At 37.1% G+C, this 19,828-nt stretch overlaps 1 protein-coding gene across 1 annotated transcript in view; it reads left to right on the top strand.

The window, feature by feature from the left end:
• The first annotated feature begins 501 nt into the window (after positions 1–501).
• The window catches only part of LOC114657575 (cytochrome b-245 light chain), a 30,368-nt gene continuing 11,041 nt past the window's right edge, over positions 502–19,828 (top strand). The window contains exons 1-3 of the mRNA XM_051932012.1: positions 502–723; positions 3,313–3,382; positions 19,738–19,815. Coding sequence (XP_051787972.1) covers positions 666–723; positions 3,313–3,382; positions 19,738–19,815 — 206 coding nt within the window. The 5' untranslated portion in view covers positions 502–665. The remainder of the gene's footprint in view (positions 724–3,312; positions 3,383–19,737; positions 19,816–19,828) is intronic.

Here is a 19,828-nt window from a genome sequence, read left to right as displayed (position 1 = left end):
GAGATGCCGTTTTGGCTTTGCTTAACTGGCGACGGTACACAAACACGGCGTTTTGTAAATGACTGAACGCTGAAACTGACAGATGTTAAGCCTAGTCCCTCCTGGCGTTCCATATGCTCCCTTTCCGCAGATGAACCCTTGGATTGAAATTTTTCAAATTTAGACGGATTATCGTAAATGCGCACCTGGTCGGCAACGTTTTAAAGGGCTAGCCTTCCTGTAAAAATACTTCAACCTGCGGGGAAGGAATTAGGAACTACGAAGGGCTTGTATATTCCTTAGCCATTCATATGTTATCACAACTGGCGTCCTTTGTAGTACACCATCTGTATTGAAATCCCAAAAAAAAGAAACTCAATTATACTGTTAAAAAATAATAACAGACTATACTGTAGGTTCTTTTGTTTAAGATTCATCCTCCACTATTGTCGTGAGTGCGCGACTATTTGGGGGCGTGGTTTCTTTACTGTAGTGAGGATGTGACGTCACAAAGGGCGGAGATTTCGGGTAACAATAATTACTTTGTTGTAAACTGCGAGTGATCTATCTGATTGGTAACATCTTCAAAGGGAGCTGTGTCAGAAGAGCAAGTTACATTTTTTGCCTTTCTGCACTGTGTTAACTTCAACGCTTGTTTATAACTAGCAGAGGTGAAACGTCTGAGAATGGGGCAGATTGAGTGGGCAATGTGGGCCAACGAACAGGCTCTAGCTGCTGGACTTAGTAAGTAAAGATGCATGCAAAGTTTGGGAACTTTTGTTGCACATTTGTGGGGTGCTGATTTCAAGCTGAAGTTGGTTATTAGAGCGTTATGCCTATCATACATTTTAATATATCTGATGTAACCAGTGTAGCTATATTAACAGGTCTTGATAACTTTTTACTGACAGCCGCGTGTAATTTGCTTTTTATAGTGTTTTGGCTTTATGAATATTTCTGTTGCTGAAGATCGCTTTGCAGCTAATTTAATTCCCTGCGGAATACCAGTAAAGTTTCTTTGTACTCTAGTCAAAATAGTAGTCACCATCTGTGCGCTTGGCTTACTAACTTTTCTGACATTTTATCAGATGAAGATTATGTAATGCGCGATCACGTTCACTCAAATATGTAAACAACTTTTTAATGGTCTACCTTATATTCCCAGATATGTACATTCATTAGGCAGCTATGTGATCCCTCTGTATTGTTCAGTGTTCTTACATTCACACACTTTTAAGCAGTTTGAGCCATTGCTTTCTCTGTCACGTAACGTGGACACCCAGCACTCATCTGATTCATTGGTGGACATCTTTTACTTAAACTGTGATTGTTTTGATACTCTAGCTGGAGGCAATTTATAAAACTACATCTATCTATCTATCTATCTATCTATCTATCTATCTATCTATCTATCTATCTATCTATCTATCTAAAGAGAAATAATAAAGGAGGGCTCAGTATTTGACCATCCATTCTTTAATTACTTTTTCCCATATCTGTTTCTGCTTTGTCTAATAAATGGCTACTTGGGCAAGGTTTACCTTGGAAATTTATACATTTACTGAAGCCACTTTTAGGGTTGTTAGGAGCCAGAGCTTATCCTGACATTATCAAACTCTAGGTAGGAACCATTTCCTAAATATGACATTGTATACAGTATGTAAAGAATGTTGAGGGGTGGAACTACACAGTTTAAAGTAAATGAAGTCCAAAGTTAAGTTTTCGTCACAAGTCATTTTCAAAATAACATAAAGGGAGAAAAGGAGAAGTTCAACTCGCTGCACTTTATTGTTTCCAAGTTATTGTGAAAAAAACAGTTGATCATAATGAGATGATCAGCTGTAAACTTTGATCGTGACCAGGATCCATTCAATTTCATGCTTATCTGAAACACACATACAGTACTAAGTGTGAAAGACACAATGAAAAGGGAAATGAATAAAATTAAAAGTGGGGCTTTTGTATTATTATTGTGTACATCTATGCTGTCTATTGATGAGTGCCATAAAGGAGTTCATTTACTGAAATGCTTCTAGGGATCTATTGTGTTGAATTCCATCAGATATCTAGGACATTAAGACTAATATAAAGTGCAATATAAATAAAATTTATTATTATTATTATTATTATTATTAATAATAGGACACTGCCACCTGAAAAGATAGAAACAAAAAGGAGAAACATTAAGGAATGATTCCAAACAATCTGTGCTATTCTCTTACTAGAAAATCAAAAGTCTCCTAGGGTATGTAGAAAAATCCTGATAGATAACCACTGATTTACTTGTCAAATGTAATTTTTTTAGTTAGTGTTTTATGCTTATTTTGCTACAATTTATTTGAAAAAAAAATTTTTCAATTTTTTTTGAAAAAAATGTCCAGCGATTCTCTGAAACTACTTATTCCATTACAGAGTCCTGGGTAGCTGGATATCATTGGGGAACACAATTTAAAGTTCACTCACACTCACTTACACTGCCAGTTAACTTTAACTGTGCATCTCTGGAATTTGTGAGGCAAATGCATTACTTGTGGAAAACCCTACATGGACAAGGGGAAAACCTAACTGGACCATTGCATGTTTGGACTACACCAGCTTCATAATTTGCTTTTTTCCTGGTTAACTGTTTTGTCATTGTTTTGTTCATAGTACAAAATGAGAGCAAAGTGGCAGCCAGGCTTGGGTCTCAAATCTAATCTAATTCCATTTGGGAGTTAGCATGGCCTGTCCTCATAGATGTGAATTTCCTTCTTCATTTCAAACAATGGCTAGTAGGTTTATTAGCATTAATAAATTGCACAAGTGTGTGCCATTCAACAGATCTGTATTTAATTCAGGCTGGCTCCAACTCCTTAAGTGGCATTCAGTGAAAAAGAAATACACATGGTATAAAAGAATGTCTGTCATGTCAGTGCAAAGAAGCTGGACTTAATTTAATTCTTATTGAGGATGCTCTCTGCAATGAGCAATGACTCTAGATTAGTGGGGTAGTGTGGATGTACTCTGTATCCTGGGCTGTGCTATTGCATCTGGAACAGACTGTGACTTCCTTATTCAAGCAAAAAGTGAATGGAAGAACAGATAATTTAAAATATAAAAATTAAATTCCAGCTAGTGGATGATAAACAATGCAGACCTTTGGTCTTTTGGATGAAAAATACATTCATTGTTACTTTTATTAGTTTTCAATGTGTCTGTAAATGGTACAGCATTGCCTAAAAAGGTAATTTTTTTACTAATCATTTTCAAAGTGATATATGTCGTGACTGCAGTAAATGAGCTAAAAAAAACTCGTGCGAGGGAAACTCCTCACTCTTGACTTCCTTGTTTCAGTTCTGCTAACAGGAGGCATCGTGGGCGTAGCCGGCCAGTTCAGAGGCTGGGAATTTGCAGCGTATGGAATGTATCCTTTGACTGTCATCTCCTATCAAGTTATTTGTAACTGCCTATATACTGATTTTGAGTGATTATTCATTTTCATTTGCAGTGAGAGGATGTGTCATTCACATATCTATTTGACTTTATCACTTAAAAACGCTTCTTGGCATGGTGCCTTTAGTTTCTATTTTGATTTCTTATTTATTTTTGATCAATCTCTTAATTTAAAGTCAAGTGTTTTTTTAAATGTATATTCCATATTCATAGATTTAATTCAGCTGTGACTAATAAATTATTAATATAAAAATACAGAAACTAAAATAAATTTTTATTAATGACATTTTCTGTAGTATATTGTTTTCTCAATAACCATAAATAATATTGTTTTCATTCAATACTTGATAATATAGTATTTTAAAGGTGCTTTGCTAACAATGCTTGTGAATCATATCAGTTTTCTCTGGAAAATCGAGTTTTATTTCCAAACCCCTAAAACGTGCAAGAATTCTAAACAGGCCCTGCATGGTTGTGTATTGATGTTTGACTGAGTGTGTCCTGCTATGGATTTACACTCTCTTTAGAGGCCATTCCTGCCTTGTTCTCCACACTGTTGAAATAGTCTATGGCTTCCTAATAAGAAACCTTACCTTGAAATAAGCAATATTATTAATTTCTCTTTTCTAGCTGGCAGCACATCTGCCTATTTTCTGATTAGCTTATTCCTGTTAAGTGTTATAGCATGCTAGATGTTATTCAGCTAGCTTATTGTGCAAGAAAGACATCAGTGTAAGACAGGGTGGCAACTCATCATAGAGAATTTATTTTATTGTGTAAAATAATATTGTGAAGTAAGAATGTGAACAAAGTGAAATAACACTTGGTGATCTATCAAATTCAGCAAATTGTTTTCATTAATTTAAATGTTATGCTGTCGTAGAGGTTCTACTGCTTTCTCACATCTGCAATGGGTTTGAATCTCTGCTTGTATGGCAGATTATTTGTGCCAAATTAAATGCATGTATAATGTATTAACTATGTTGAGCTGCAATACATATGCAAGTGGGACTATTCATTTTGAAACTTATCCTTAATTTTAAAACCACCAAACAATCGATTGCTTTTCACTATGGCACTCAATTGTATTGTCAGTTTAAAATACAATACAAAAGCATATTACATTTTAATTCATGTCCATGGATCACATGTCATAACTAAACGCAAAGCAGACATATTGCATTTTTCTTAGTGGCAGCACTAAATGTACTGCATTTTGATTTAGATCATTCTTTAATTGTGCCAAAACTAAATGCCAGAATACAGAAATATTTAAAAGTGGAACACCTCTTTCTCTAACTGTTGACATCCCTTGCCCCAGATTTTGATGCTGATTGGACATTTGATTACATTTCCTTTTGGCATGATTAAAGCGTTTTCTCGAATCAAAGTGCAATATACTAAGAGCAACCACTTAGCTTTTAGATAGAAACATAGATGTACTTTATTTGTACCCAAGGGGAAATTAGAACGTTACAGAGAAAGAGAAATACTGTATATACTGCTCAGAAAAATTTTAAGGAACACATTTTAATCAGAGTACAGCAAGTCCGTGAAACTTCTGGGCTATTGATTTGGTCAGTGTAAGTAGCAGAGAGGGTTGTTAATCAGTTTCAGCTGCTTTGGTGTTAATGAAATTAACAACAGGTGCACTAGAGGGGCAACAATGAGACGTCCCCCCAAAACAGGAATGGTTTAACAGGTGGAGGCCGCTGACATTTTTCCTTCCTCATCTTTTCTGACTGTTTTTTCACTAGTTTTGCATTTGGCTACGGTCAGTGTCACTACTGGTAGCATGAGGTGATACCTGGACATTACAGAGGTTGTACAGGTAGTCCAACCCCTCCACGATGGCACATCAATACATGCCATTGCCAGAAGGTTTGTTGTATCTCCCAGCAAAGTTTCAAGGGCATGGAGGAGATTTCAGGAGATAGGCAGTTACTCTAGGAGAGCTGGACAGGGCAGTAGAAGGTCCTTAACCCATCAGCAGGACCAGTATCTGCTCCTTGGGACGAGCACTGCCAGAGCCCTACAAAATGACCTCCAGCAGACCACTGGTGTGAACGTCTCTGACCAAACAATCAGAAACAGACTTCATGAGGGTGGCCTGAGGGCCTGACATCCTCTAGTGGGCCCTGTGCTCACTGCCTGGCACTGTGGAGCTCGATTGGCATTTGCCATAGAATACCAGAACTGGCAGGTCTACCACTGATGCCCTGTGCTTTTCACAGATGAGAGCAGGTTCACCCTGAGCACATGTGACAGACGTAAAGGGTCTGAAGAAGCCTTGGAGAACGTTATGCTGCTTGTAACATCGTTAAGCATGACCAGTTTGGTGGTGGGTCAGTAATGGTCTGGGGAGACATATCCATGGAGGGACGTGCAGACCTCTGCAGGCTAGACAAGGCATTTTGACTGCCATTAGGTATCGGGATGAAACCATTGGACCCATTGTCAGACCCTATGCTGGTGCAGTGGATCCTGGGTTCCTCCTGGTGCACGACAATGCTTGGCCTCATGTGGCGAGAGCATGCAGGCAGTTCCTAGAGGATGAAGGAATTGATACCATTGACTGGCCCCCACGCTCGCCTGACCTAAATCCAGTAGAATACCTCTGGGGCATTATGTTTCGGTCCATCTGACACCGCCAGGTTGCACCTCAGACTGTCCAGGTGCTCAGTGATGCCCTGGTTCAGATCTGGGAGGAGATCCCCCAGGACACCATTCATCTTATAATTAGGAGCATGCCCTGACGTTGTCAGGCATGCATACAAGCACGTGGGGGCCATACAAATTATTGAGTACGATTTTGAGTTGCTGCAATGAAATTTCAGCAAAATGGACTAGCCTGGTGCATAATTTTTTCACTTTGATTTTCGGGGCGTCTTTGAATTCACCCCTCTGTAGGTTGATAATTTTCATTTCCATCAAATGATGTGGCATCCTTTCATTCCTAACACATTATCCAGTCCATATTAGTATAGATATCCAACAGGATTTTTTTGCCATTAAGATCTGATGTGTTTTCAAAGAAGTGTTCCTTTAATTTTTTTGAGCAGTTTATAAATAATAAAACTAACAACAACCCCTTAAACACACATAAGAACTTATGGCTTGGATACTGGAAAACCGCTGCAATCAATAACTGGGCTATAGGTAGCAATAAGATGATCAGATCTGTCCAGGTGTTCATTCGAATAAAGCAGGTCTAGCATGCCATTACGTGTTGGTTCAGAATTACTCATCTATCTCTTGCCAAGTTTAAAAATTAACATTAACAGGATGATGCAACTGTTCCTAGGCAGTAATGTGGACAAATTCAGTTAGTTTTTCAAACTCTGGATCACACTTTTCGGCTTTGATTATAATGCGCTCGCATTCCCTTCATAAGTCCCCAGACCCTCTCCTGCTTTTACTACTCTGTCTGATCATATCAGATGAAAACTGCCCAGGATTAAGTAGCACCTGCAATATGTTTAAGCTGGTTCTCCGCAATAAAGAAATGCCAGTTATGTTATTTATGTTAGTTAAGCTAGTTAGTTAATGACATACAATCTATGAACATGAATTATAATGCAGTGCACTTTTGCATTGTGTTTTAAATGCCACGAGTATTGCGTGCCATAGTGAAAAGCAATCAATTGGTCATTATGTTTTTAATTATGACATAATAAAACCAAGCAAAATTTAAGTGTTCCTCTTGTTAATGTATTACATTTCAACATAGTTACCATGTTTGATTGCATTTAGTTTTGGCATGAATAATCTTCTATATGCTTGATCGTTCCATCCCAATTAGCACTCCATCAGCACTGTAATAGCTTCTAATGCTTTATTTTGTGATCATATGGAAGACAGTGAAAAAGAGTGTATAGTGCTTGTGTGAGGGAAACTGGGCTGTTTTTTGCTTTTGGAAAAAATAAAAGATATGATAGCATATATAATAGTCTTGCTACTATTTTTTTGGTTTTTCTCTTTATCAATTTCTCTGTCTGTTTGTCTCTGTTTCTTGTCTGCTCCTGATTCTTTTTCTGTTTTTCATTCTGTTTCTACTGCTGTTTTAGCTTCCTTCATAGGGTGCCTGTCTCACCTTTTATTTAAATGCATTGTTCCAAAAATGGATTTGAGTGAAACATAATAGTAATAGGAGAGATTTAGCACTAGATCAGTGGTGTTTATCAGCCAAAAATCACAGTGACAATGATGGCTTTCAGTGACAGTTGCCAACTTTGTGTGAACTGTAAAAAAAGCTTTTGTTTTGTAGAAGCCAAGTCTGTAAATGGGAGAGCATATTGTTGTCTCATAATGCTGGGTAGTGAGCCTTGAGTGACTGTCGATTAAAATGAGCATTCTGGAGGGAGGGATAACAAGCAGATTACAATAAAATTAATCTTTTGTTTGAGTCCACAAAATCAAAGAAAAAAGTCTTAAAGCAGACCGTCGATAAAATGAGCAATCGGGCAGAGCACAGGCAAAAGTAACACAATCTCTAGACAGAAGGCAAATGCAAAAGACAGATTAAATGATGAAAAACCTTGTAGTAGAAGAGCAGAAAAAAGAAGAAAGCACATGAACCTCAGTATAAGCCTTTTGCAAAGGTCAATAAGCCACAATAGTAGAGGAAGGAAGGAAGCCCAATTCCTTCTTTTCTCTCCTTTGCCCTCCCATCATATGATCACTGCTCAAACATTGTTGCTAAATAACAGATGAGGATGGGAACCTGCCCATGAAATGAGCAGCTAAAAATAGAGGCCTCATGTATAATCATAGTTATTTTTTTTACACTTTTTGATCCATATTTTGTTCTTTATTTATGCATTTTACTGTTGCAGTATTCAATTTGGATATTGATTTCTTCCTGTAATGTCATTTTCAGGTATTTACAAAAGTTTTCAGTCTTTTTCTGATGCTAACTAGATTTTCTTGTGCACCACCATTTTAGAAGTCCCATTTGTTGGATGCACTTCCACTTGCCAGGGGCATACTCCTGGTGGTCGCTGTATCTAATGTTATTAACGCGATGGAGTACAAGGTTGCCTGTGATGACTTTTCCTCATCCAAACTTGCGGATAAATCCAAAGAAATCTCTTCATGGTTGTTGTATATGCTCATTCTTAATGTTATAGACCCTTTTTAGGTTTCAACTTTGATTTTTAGTTTTCAGATAAGTCTTAACAAATATAGCACTGATCCTCAGTTATGATCTTTTTCACTAGTTTTCTTGATTTTTCTTCTCCCAGTCACCTCCATTATTCACAGTTTATTCCTTTTTGGAAAACTATAACGAGGTTTAAGGACGATCTTGACAAAAAGGATGGACTGGGGCTGAGCCAAAACCTAGTGCTCACAGGTGGTTCACGAACCTTTACTCCAAAATTACCTCTTGTTCTCTGGAACAGTGTATTTTATGAACTCAGAAAATTAACAAGTCATCTAGGTAAGTGTGAATGAGTGAGCCTCACTATATTACTGGAATGGGTACACCATTGTTGTTCCATTTTGGAAAAGTGCAACGTAATAAAAACTTCACATTTTAAGTTTTTTTACTTCCAAATGATGGTTTTACTTCTAATTATCTTAGACATTCCTTGAGCCTGCTATTGCTGCATGCTTTGTATTGTAACTTTGGCAGTAAAAAGTGTCCTGTGTAAAATTCTTGGGAGTGTGCCATATTAGAAGATGCTTACAGATGCCTTTTTTACATCCTACCTTTGAGTAAAAAAATCTGTTTAATTTATTCTTGAAAGATTTGTGTGGTCTGGTCTCCTGTCATAGAAAAAACTAATAATACATGAAGAAATATTGATAAGACGTGGTCATTTAGGCCATACAGTCTTGTCCAGTCACAGCTAGTGCAACAAGTAGACAACAACCCTCTGAAAGACATGTCTTTTCTTTACTGTCACGGCACTTGCTGGTACTGAAAAAGTTCTGATATCTTTTTTCCTAGGTTTTATCTTTCCTTATCTTTATCGAGTCCTGTAATATGTTGTTATCAATTCATTCATCTAAATAAGGTTGTAGGCCTTGTGTTGTGTATTAGGCAGGGAACAACTCTGGATGGGATGCTGCGACTTCATTTCACGCCAAACTCTCACACCAGAACAACTTAAAGTTACTCATTAACTAACCCTTCATGTGTTTGGACTACTGGAGGAACAATCGGGGTATTCATGAGAAGAATGTGCAGACTCCACATAGATGGTGATGGAACCATGCTTCAAAATCAGTCTGCTATTTTGCCACCCAGTGATTTTTAATTACATTTAGCTTGCAATTCCTAACTCGCACATTGTGATGTTTCACAGTCATCAGTTTGTGTTTACTGAGCAGGTGAGCTGATGCAACCTCACCTGAAAACCACAGGTTAGACACAATCTGAGGTGAAATATTTTCAAACTTAGTGTTCAAAACCAAACAATAGCCTTTTGCCTGGCAAAAGTCCCATATTCAAGTGACACATACCAGGAAGGAAAATATGATCTGAAAACTTGTTTATTGACTGGAAAACGATAATATGTTAGTTATTTCACAAAGGATACAATTGTCAGAGAATACAGAATTGTGTGTGTCCTTCGCTGGATTGAGATGAAGGTTTTTAGGTTACATTTTTAGTGTCCAGGAAATGCAACCACCAAAAAGATTTATGTCCAAGTGGCTTTTCAGTGGGTAGCTTTTTATTAACTTTTTCCATTACCAAGCTGTATAGGAATAGATTGTATGTCACAGGCGGCTCAGAGCAGCTTCACTCTTAATGCTAACAATAGGAGACAGTCAAGCATCTTGTCATGAGTACTTGAAAGGCAATAAGACAATAACTTAATTTGATTTAGTTTTGCATTTATAACTGTTGAAAGGTGCTTTCAGAGAGAATCACTTTACAGTACTTAGCACGTGCTTAGTCATATAAGGATGAGCATGATGCTGGAAATCTGGCCTTTACACTTGATATGCAGAAGTGGGCAGCCAGCTAATTGCCAGGCTGTTCAAAAGCGGATCACTGGTGAGTGGATGGATAAGTAACACACATCAGATTGCGCAGTAACCCCACCATTGCAAAATGTTCGTGCAATACTTCAACATGGACTAAATATAGCATACAGAGAACATTGTAATATTTAATATCCTTTCAATTATTTTTTCTTCGCTGTTTATTCAGTTCAGGAGTCATGGGAAGCCAGGAGCACGGTACAAAACAACTCTCTAGACAGTAAATCTAAGGGCAACATTTACACATACAGTGCCTTGTGAAAGTATTTAGATCCCTTCACTTTTTACAGATTTTTTTTTATATTGGACCCTTATGCTAAATCATTTAAATTCATGTTTTCTCCTCATCAAGCGAAAACGAGATTTCAGACTTTTTTGCAAATTTATTGAAAATAAAAAACTGAAATATCACGTTGATGCAAGTATTTAGACCCTTTACTCAGTACAGCAATAGTTACGGCATGGAGTCTTTCTAAATATGATGCAACAAACTTCACATGTCCAGATCTGGGGATATTCTGCCATTCGTCTCTGCAGATCATCTCAAGCTCTGTTAGATTGGATGAATGCCATCAGTGGACATCTATTTTCAGGTCTCCCTAGACATATTCAATTGGGTTCAAGTCTGGACTCTTGCTGGGCCACTCAAGGACATTCACAGTGTTGACCCTAAGGTTCTGTATTGTCTTTGCACTGTGCTTAGGGTCATTGTCCTGTTGCAAAGTGAACCTTTGGCTAATTTCTTAGGTCCAAAACATTCTTCATTAAGGATATCTCTGTCTTCTTCTTTCGGCTGCTCCCGTTAGGGGTTGCCACAGTGGATCACCTTTTTCCATATCTTCCTGACCTCTGCATCTTGCTCTGTTACACCCATCACCTGCATGTCCTCTCTCACCCCATCCATAAATCTACTCTTATGCCTTCCTTTTCCTCTTGCCTGGCAGCTCTATCTTTAACATCCTTTTCCCAATATACCCAGCATCTCACCTCTGCACATGTCCAAACCAATGCAATCTCGCCTCTCTGACTTTGTCTCCCAACCGTCCAAGTTGAGCTGACCCTCTAATGTCCTCATTTCTAATCCTGTCCATCTTCGTCACACCCAATGTAAATCTTAACATCTTTAACTCTGCTACCTCCAGCTCTGTCTCCTGCTTTCTGGTCAGTGCCACCATCTCCAACCCATATAACATAGCTGGTCTCACAACTGGAGGAGTAGCAGCTCACCGAGATAGACGAGCCGATTCAGTCCTCCCGGTATAGAATGGAGGTGCGGGGTTCGAGCCCTGTCTTCTCCAGCCGTGATAAGAGGCCAACTCATTTCTTTATCCCATGACCCTGTAGTTAGGATATAGCGGGTTGGATAATGTATGGATCGATGGGTCTCACAACCATCCTGTAGACTTTCCCTTTCACTCTTGCTGATAACCGTCTGTCACAAAGTACTCCTGACACTCTTCTCCACCCATTCCACCCTGCCTGCACTCTCTTTTTCAGCTCTCTTCCACAATCCCCGTTAATTGGTACTGTTGATCCAAGTATTTAAACTCCCCCTTCGCCAGCTCTACTCCCTGCATCCTCACCATCCCTTCACCCTGATTAGTCTCCCAGTCCCTGCTTCTGAAAAACAATCCCACAACATGATGCTGTCACCACTATATTTCACTGTTGGAATGGTATTGCACTAGTGATGAATGATGCCTGGTTTTCTCCAGAAATGACACTTAGAACTGAAGGCCAAACAGTTCAATCTGGGTTTGATCAGACCAGAGAATCTTGTTTCTCATAGTCTGAGAGTCCTTTAAGGGCCTTTTTTCAACCTACAAGCAAGTATGTATGTATCATCTGGCCATACTGCCATAAAGCCCAAGTTAGTGGAGTGGTGCAGTGTTGGTTATACTTCTGGAAGTTTCACACATCTCCACACAGGTTCTGTGTAGCTCAGCCAGAGTGACCATGAGGTTCTTGGTCACCTCTCTTACAATGGCTCTTTTTTCCCACACTTGCTCAGCTTGGCTGGGCAGTAAGCCCTAGGATGAGTCCTGGTTGTTCCAAACTTATTCCATTTAAGAATTATGGAGGCCACTGTGCTCTTGGGAACCTTAAGTGTTTCTGAAGATTTTTGCTGTCTTTGAGTCCTGTAGGCAATTCCTTTTACCTCATGGCTTGTTTTTTTCTCTAACACACACATTTTCAACTGTAGGACCTTATATAGACAGCTATGTGCCTTTCCTAATCAGTCCTATCAATTCACCTGACCACAGGTTGACTCCAAATAAAGTACAGAAATGTTTCAGTGATGATCAACACAATGGAATATACTTGAGTCAAATGTCATAGTAAAAGGTCTGAATACTTGTGTCAATGGGATATTTCAGTTTTTTATTTTTTAATAATTTTGAGAAAAAATCGAGAATCCTATTTTTGCTTTGTCATTCATGGGTATTGAGTGATGTTTGATGAGGGAAAAATGAATTTAAATGATTTTAGCATAAGGCTGCAACATAAGAAAATTTGAAAAATGTGAAGGGGTCTGAATACTTTCTGATGGCACTGTACATCAACACTTATGGATACAGAGCCATTTTAATTGCCTTTCATCGTAAAACACAGTTTTGAGACATGGAATCAAAACCTAAGGATTTAACTGACACAGACATGGAGAAAATGTGCAAACTCCTCACATACCAGTTTATGAATTTAGGACTGTAAAGCTGTGAGGCAAAAGAATGCTTCCTGATATTTAATATGTTAAAAGTGACATTAGCTCTGAATTCAATAGGCAGTTCTTTAGAGAAGCACCTACCTCATCATTTCCAGTCATTACATAACAAAAGGTTCCTCCACAAACTAGAAATTCAAGTCCAGGCCAATGCCAGTCTGCCAGGCTAATGTGGCTGAGTTCTTTGACACATTGTAATGTAAACTTGAAATCCAAAGCAAATGAACATTTTTTTTACCAGGAGGAAGTTTGGATAGAGGAAATTATATGCCCTTTGATAACTACATTATTATGACCAAGCAAATTCATGATTTTCTTAACTTTGTGTTTCAGTTAGAAGGAAGTTTGAAATTGTATCCTCATTTTGATATGATTCCTGATTGCTAAGATGCTGTGAATTAAGGTCTCTTTACTCTTTTAGTTTAGTTGGTAAATGCATTTCAAATGAGGAATCAGAAATAAGGCTTTAATGGGAATTGATTTTAATTCTAATATATAAGTGTGTAGTATAGCTGTTTGGTCCAGTGTTTTGGAGGGATGATGGTCTTCGGTTAAGAGATGAAGAATTGGAAAATGCCTGTTCTTTATCAAAACTGTTTTTGTTGTGTGGTGTAATGGAATTGTTGTGGATTGTATTTTGTAATATGTAAATAAAACTTATTTTTACAAAAAAAAACAAGAAGTTATAATAATGTAGTTACACTAATCATGCTGATGGAGAGTTGCAAAGTGTTGCATGTTGATTAGCACATGCAAGTAAGAATTTAGCTAAACTCTTCTTAGTATAGCATTTCTGCTTGTTAGGAGAATCCCATCTGGGATGCATACTGCCCCACAGTTCCCACTGCCATTTCAGGTACAATGACAAGAAGGTGAAATTTTGAAAAGAGCATAAGGAGTTTGATATCCACTCCGTTTATGAATATGTGAATAAATAAATTTTATTATATATAATACATTTTATTTATAATGTTATAATGACCTTCATGACTCTCTAGGACACTGTACATGAATAAGTTAAAACAAAACCATAGAAGAAAAAAAAAAAAAAAATATATATATATATATATTATGTGTGTATGTTTAAAAATCCAGCAGTCTCTCCCTGTGCAGTACAAGTCATGAACGTCTCAGACCACGTACAAATTGGATTACGACCAAAAAGTTTGCCAAACTTTTGCATCTGTTCACGACCACACACGACAACAAGCCAGTTTTCCTTCCAGTTCATACGCGGCGATGATTTCCGCACGTGTTCAGTCTCTCCCTGTGCAGCGCGAGAGAGCGAGTGAGAGAGAGCGACAGAGCGCGAGCGAGTGAGTGAGTGAGAGAGAGAGAGAGAGAGAGAGAGAGAGAGAGGGCTGGCTGCTTAAGGCTGAGAAGGCAGTTAAAGAATGCACCAGGCTTGATTTTAAAGAGACTGATTCAAGCATTGTTTTAACCTCGCTGTATTTAATGAAGACTTTTTTCTATTGGATTTTAACCTCCACTTCACTTCTGTTTACAGCGATCGGTACGTAGTGTGCATTGTTGCAATGTTACTTTTCTTGGTTGTTTATTAAATTATGGGTTTTTCAAATGCTCATGTTTTTCCCTGTGTTTAAAACTCATTAAAAAAAAGTGTTTACAGCGTAAATAGTTCATAAGGCTATAGCGTGAATTCTTGCAATGTTACTTTTCTCTGTTCAAGGTTTTCTCAGTGTTATTCAATGGTTTTACATTTAGTTTACTATTACACTGTGCATTCTATGGTATAATTAACTATTTTTGTGCTTAAAAATCTTAAAAAAATATATATTTGCATACAGTTCATACGGTCTGGAACGGATTAATTGTATTTACATACAATCCTAAGGGGGGAAATTACTTCAGGTCATGACCAAATTGGGTTACGACCAGAGTTTTGCAACAAATTATGGTCGTGACCTGTGGTTCCACTATATATATATAAATTTATCAAAATCGTACTCAGTAGTTTGTATGGCCCCCATGTGCTTGTATGTATGCCTGACAACGTTGGGCCATGCTCCTAATGAGACGACGGATGGTGTCCTGGAGGATCTCCTCCCAGATCTGGATCAGGGCATCACTGAGCTCCTGGACCATCTGAGGTGCAACCTGGCGGTGTCTGATGGACCGAAACATAATGTCCCCAAGGTGTTCTATTGGATTTAGGTCAGGCGAGCATGGAGGCCAGTCAATGGTATCAATTCCTTCATCCTCCAGGAACTGCCTGCATACTCTCGTCACATGAAGCCAGGCATTGTTGTGCACCAGGAGGAACCCAGGACCCACTGCACCAGCATAGGGTCAGACAATGGGTCCAAGGATTTCATCCCAATAACTAATGGCAGTCAAGGTGCCTTGTCTAACCTGTAGAGGTCTGTGTGTCCCTCCATGGATATGTCTCCTTAGACCATCACTGACCCACCACGAAACCGGTCATGCTGAACAATGTTACAGGCAGCATAATGGTCTCTATGGCTTCTCCAGACCCTTTCATGTCTGTCACATGTGCTCAGGGGGAACCTGCTCTCATTTGTGAAAAGCACAGGGTGCCAGTGGTGGACCTGCCAATTCTGGTATATATAGATATACGAGCTGTATATACCCGGCGTTGCCCGGGGCAGAAGTAACCTAATCGGTCAAACACTTACATATATACCAAAGTAAACCTAATCGGTCAAACAGTTACATATATAAAAAAACCGAACCTAATCGGACAAACAGCTTCATATATACAGAAGCGAACCTAATCGGACAAACAGCTAATCTATATACATAAGCAAACCTAATTGGTCAAACAGTTACATAAATACAAAAGCAAACCTAATCGATCAAACAGCTTCATATATACAGAAGCGAACCTAATTGGTCAAACAGTTATGCATGTGCAGAATGATTTTACAAACATTATGCGTGTTAACAATCATTAAAAAGAAAAGATTGAGGAACTGTTCTTCTATATGTGATGAAGCCACTAATAAGACAGATTTTTTTCAGGACCCAGCTGTTTCATAACTAAACTACTGCCACCCCAAAGTAATGCCTAATAGTGGTTTTTGGGGTAGCTGTGGAATAAAAAGGGTTTTTTTTTCTAGTCAGTAAGAATCTGACACTACCCTTCAGTACGGGCTGAAGGGTGCCTATGTAAGGTTTTACATCCTTCCCGTATGGAAAAAAAAACATACTAAACTTTTTTTTCATCATTACAGATAATCTCAGTCAAATCGAAGTACGCATTCTCAATTTATTTTTATCTAATTTTTACTTTTTCACAAAGCCATCCCATGCCAATTTGTATGAATAAACTTTTGCTAGAGAGTTAGCAAAAGTTTATTCATGCAGATATTTTAATACGGATAATCTATCTGTAATCAAGGTTCTCATTTTCATTCTAATTTAAAATAATAATAGATACTCATTTTTTTGTTGTGTTTTAGAAAAACCAATCTATGCCACCTACGTCTTCGTCAAGTCAGCTTCATCCAGCTTCATCACATATAGAAGAAGAGTTCCTCAATCTTTTCTTTTTAATGATTGTTAACACGCATAATCTTTGTAAAATTATTCTGCACATGCATAACTGTTTGACCAATTAGGTTCGCTTCTGTATATATGAAGCTGTTTCATCGATTAGGTTTGCTTTTGTATTTATGTAACTGTTTGACCAATTAGGTTTGCTTATGTATATAGATTAGCTGTTTGTCCGATTAGGTTCGCTTCTGTATATATGAAGCTGTTTATCCGATTAGGTTCGCTTTTTTTATATATGTAACTGTTTGACCGATTAGGTTTACTTTGGTATATATGTAAGTGTTTGACCGATTAGGTTACTTCTGCCCCGGGCAACGCCGGGTATATACAGCTCGTATATATATATATATATATATATATATATATATATATATATATATATATATATATATATATATATATATATATCAAAATACCCGCGTTTCGCAGCGGAGAAGTAGTGTGTTAAAGAAGTTATAAAAAAAAAAGGAAACATTTTAAAAATAACGTAACATGATTGTCAATGTAATTGTGTTGTCATTGTTATAACTGTTGCTGTCTTTTATATATATATATATATATAATATATATATATATATATATATATTATATATATAATATACACACACACATAAACATTTATATACATATACATATATATACATATCTACATATACACATGTACATATATATACACACACATACATAAACACACACATAAGACTTACTGAGTGAAACGGGCTTTCATTGACAATCATGTTACGTTATTTTTAAAATGTTTCCTTTTTTTTTCATAACCTCTTTAACACACTACTTCTCCGCTGCGAAGCGCGGGTATTTTGCTAGTATATATATATATATATATATATACATATACACACATACATGCAGTTTTAATAACACAGAAATCAATATAAACATTAACATCATTATCATATGAGAATATGAAGTAATATATAAGAAGCACATTTCATATAAATATAAATTATTAAACAGTAAAATCTTCTTCTGTAATTTGCTACCGTGGCAATTTGTGTGTCTGTCCAGGATTTTAAATGACCTGTAGCTCGCAAACCGTTGCACCTATACACTTGAAATGTGGTACACATATAGTACGTCACGTCTACTATCCGCTTTATGGGTGATGATTGTTTTAGTCTTTTTATCTTTATTTTATTTTATTGTACAATCAAGTCCTATCTGCGCACAGCAGGGCAGCCGTGGGCGGATGCGTATGGTGTATTCACTCCATGTTATCGTGCATTGCGCTGTCAGTGGTATTTTGATAAAAGAATTTGAACAACATATAAGAAGCGTATAAATTATTAAACAGTAAAACATTAACATTTAAGAAGTAAAGTTACATTAAGTACTACTGCTGTGCCTTCGGGTATACCTCATTTTTTGTTTGCCCATTACATGCTTAAATGTATACATTTTTTGGTGCACCTACCCGAGAACACGCGACATATAACCGAGCGTGGGAGAAGCATGGATTTTAAACACGCGTTGAGTTGATGTGCTGGTCTCCCTCGTGAAATAACTGGTAATGTTTGACTAAAATCTACAGCGAGTAAAACGACATTAGCTCCTATTTTTTTTTTTTACGATCTCTGAGATGTTGCTTTTTCGGTTCAAGGCTTCATAAGCTCTTTTATGTTGTATGGTGTACTTATCCCAAACCATCATCTTTGAATGTTGCAAGACTTTCGCCTTGTATGTAGATCGGGGTAATTACATTCATTGAATTCCTAGTCTGAATCACAATGTGATTGTATGGGTGGTTACCTGGCACTGTAGGGTTGCCACCCGTCCTTTAAAATACGGAATCGTGCCGCGTTTGAGAATGAAATTGCACGTCCCGTTTTGAATCAATACTGGACGGGATTTATCCCGTATTTTTTTTTATCATTTTTTTTTTAAAGCAGCGTCTCATGCAAATCATCCCACACGCATTTTATGAAAATGCCTCCTTTCCTACTTTTGATTGGGTAATACTTGATGTCATCGTTAGTTTGATTGGTGTTTTTAACTGTCCAGTGAGTAGGGCGTGTCTTTCAACCGTAAGCAGATTTTTTGCACTGGTATCACTGACCTCGACGACGGCGACGTTATACGTCAAAAATAAATTACGATAAATGACGATTTTAGCGATACTTTATTACGACGGCGGCTACATAGACACGATCAAATAAAAACAAAAAAATCAAATAATCATTCTACATTTTCAAAACGTCGAAAAAACGACGGAATGAAAAAAAGGCCCACCCGACGACCCACCCATTCCATTTTATATATATAGATATATACACTTTCTAAATATTGTATATATTATATATTTCTATATATTTTTGCATAAGGTTGTTTTATATATATATATATATATATATATATATATATATATATATATATATATATATATATATATATAATATTAATTGTAGAGCTCTACAGAAACTGAATGAAAGGTTTGTGTAAGCAACTTCAGTCATGTGGGTAGAAAAAAATAAATGAATTACAAAGTAAAAATTATTGCTGTGTTCAAAATTAAAATGTCAGGAAGTGGATTACGTAACCTCAATTAATTTTATAAATTCTATTCTCAAAGTGTGTTCTGTTAATCAAGTATGTCAGGTATTTTTCACAATGTTACTATATGCCACAAAAATACATTTAAATTCTGTATATGCATTCATGTTGGGTGTTAGCTTTATGCTATATCTGAAATTCTGAGAAGCTACAATGGCTTCAAATGTTTGTTGAAACTAGTCTGTTAATGGTGTTAATGTGAGGCTTTAAATTCAGTTTGGTCTTTTTATATTAAAAACAAAAAACATCTGGAATGCTAAGTACATTCCTGAAAGAAATCTCCAGTTCCAGAGATACAAAGAAATAAAATTGAATGCTCACTGACGTAGGCATTTACTTATATGGATGAATGATATGTGTAATTTAGAGCCAATTTAGAAACTGGTTACATCAACAAATTTGTGGTTGCTGCTGATCACTGTTTTTACAATGAATATTTAAATTACAGTACTTTTCTTTATTCTTTAAACTTTACTTTTGAGGCTCCTTAATTTTTTAAACTCCAGTGCTGCAGGTGCATTTGTATGTCTACTTGAGTATCCAAGGGGAAAGAGGAAGAATAAGGCAACTGGTACAGAAAGAATGTAAGTAATCTCT

This window comes from Erpetoichthys calabaricus, chromosome 9, assembly GCF_900747795.2.
Source record: "Erpetoichthys calabaricus chromosome 9, fErpCal1.3, whole genome shotgun sequence".
In the NCBI taxonomy this organism is placed as follows: Eukaryota; Metazoa; Chordata; class Cladistia; order Polypteriformes; family Polypteridae; genus Erpetoichthys; species Erpetoichthys calabaricus.
The sequence above is the reverse complement of the archived record's forward strand: the minus strand, read 5'-3'. Positions and strand labels throughout refer to the sequence as shown.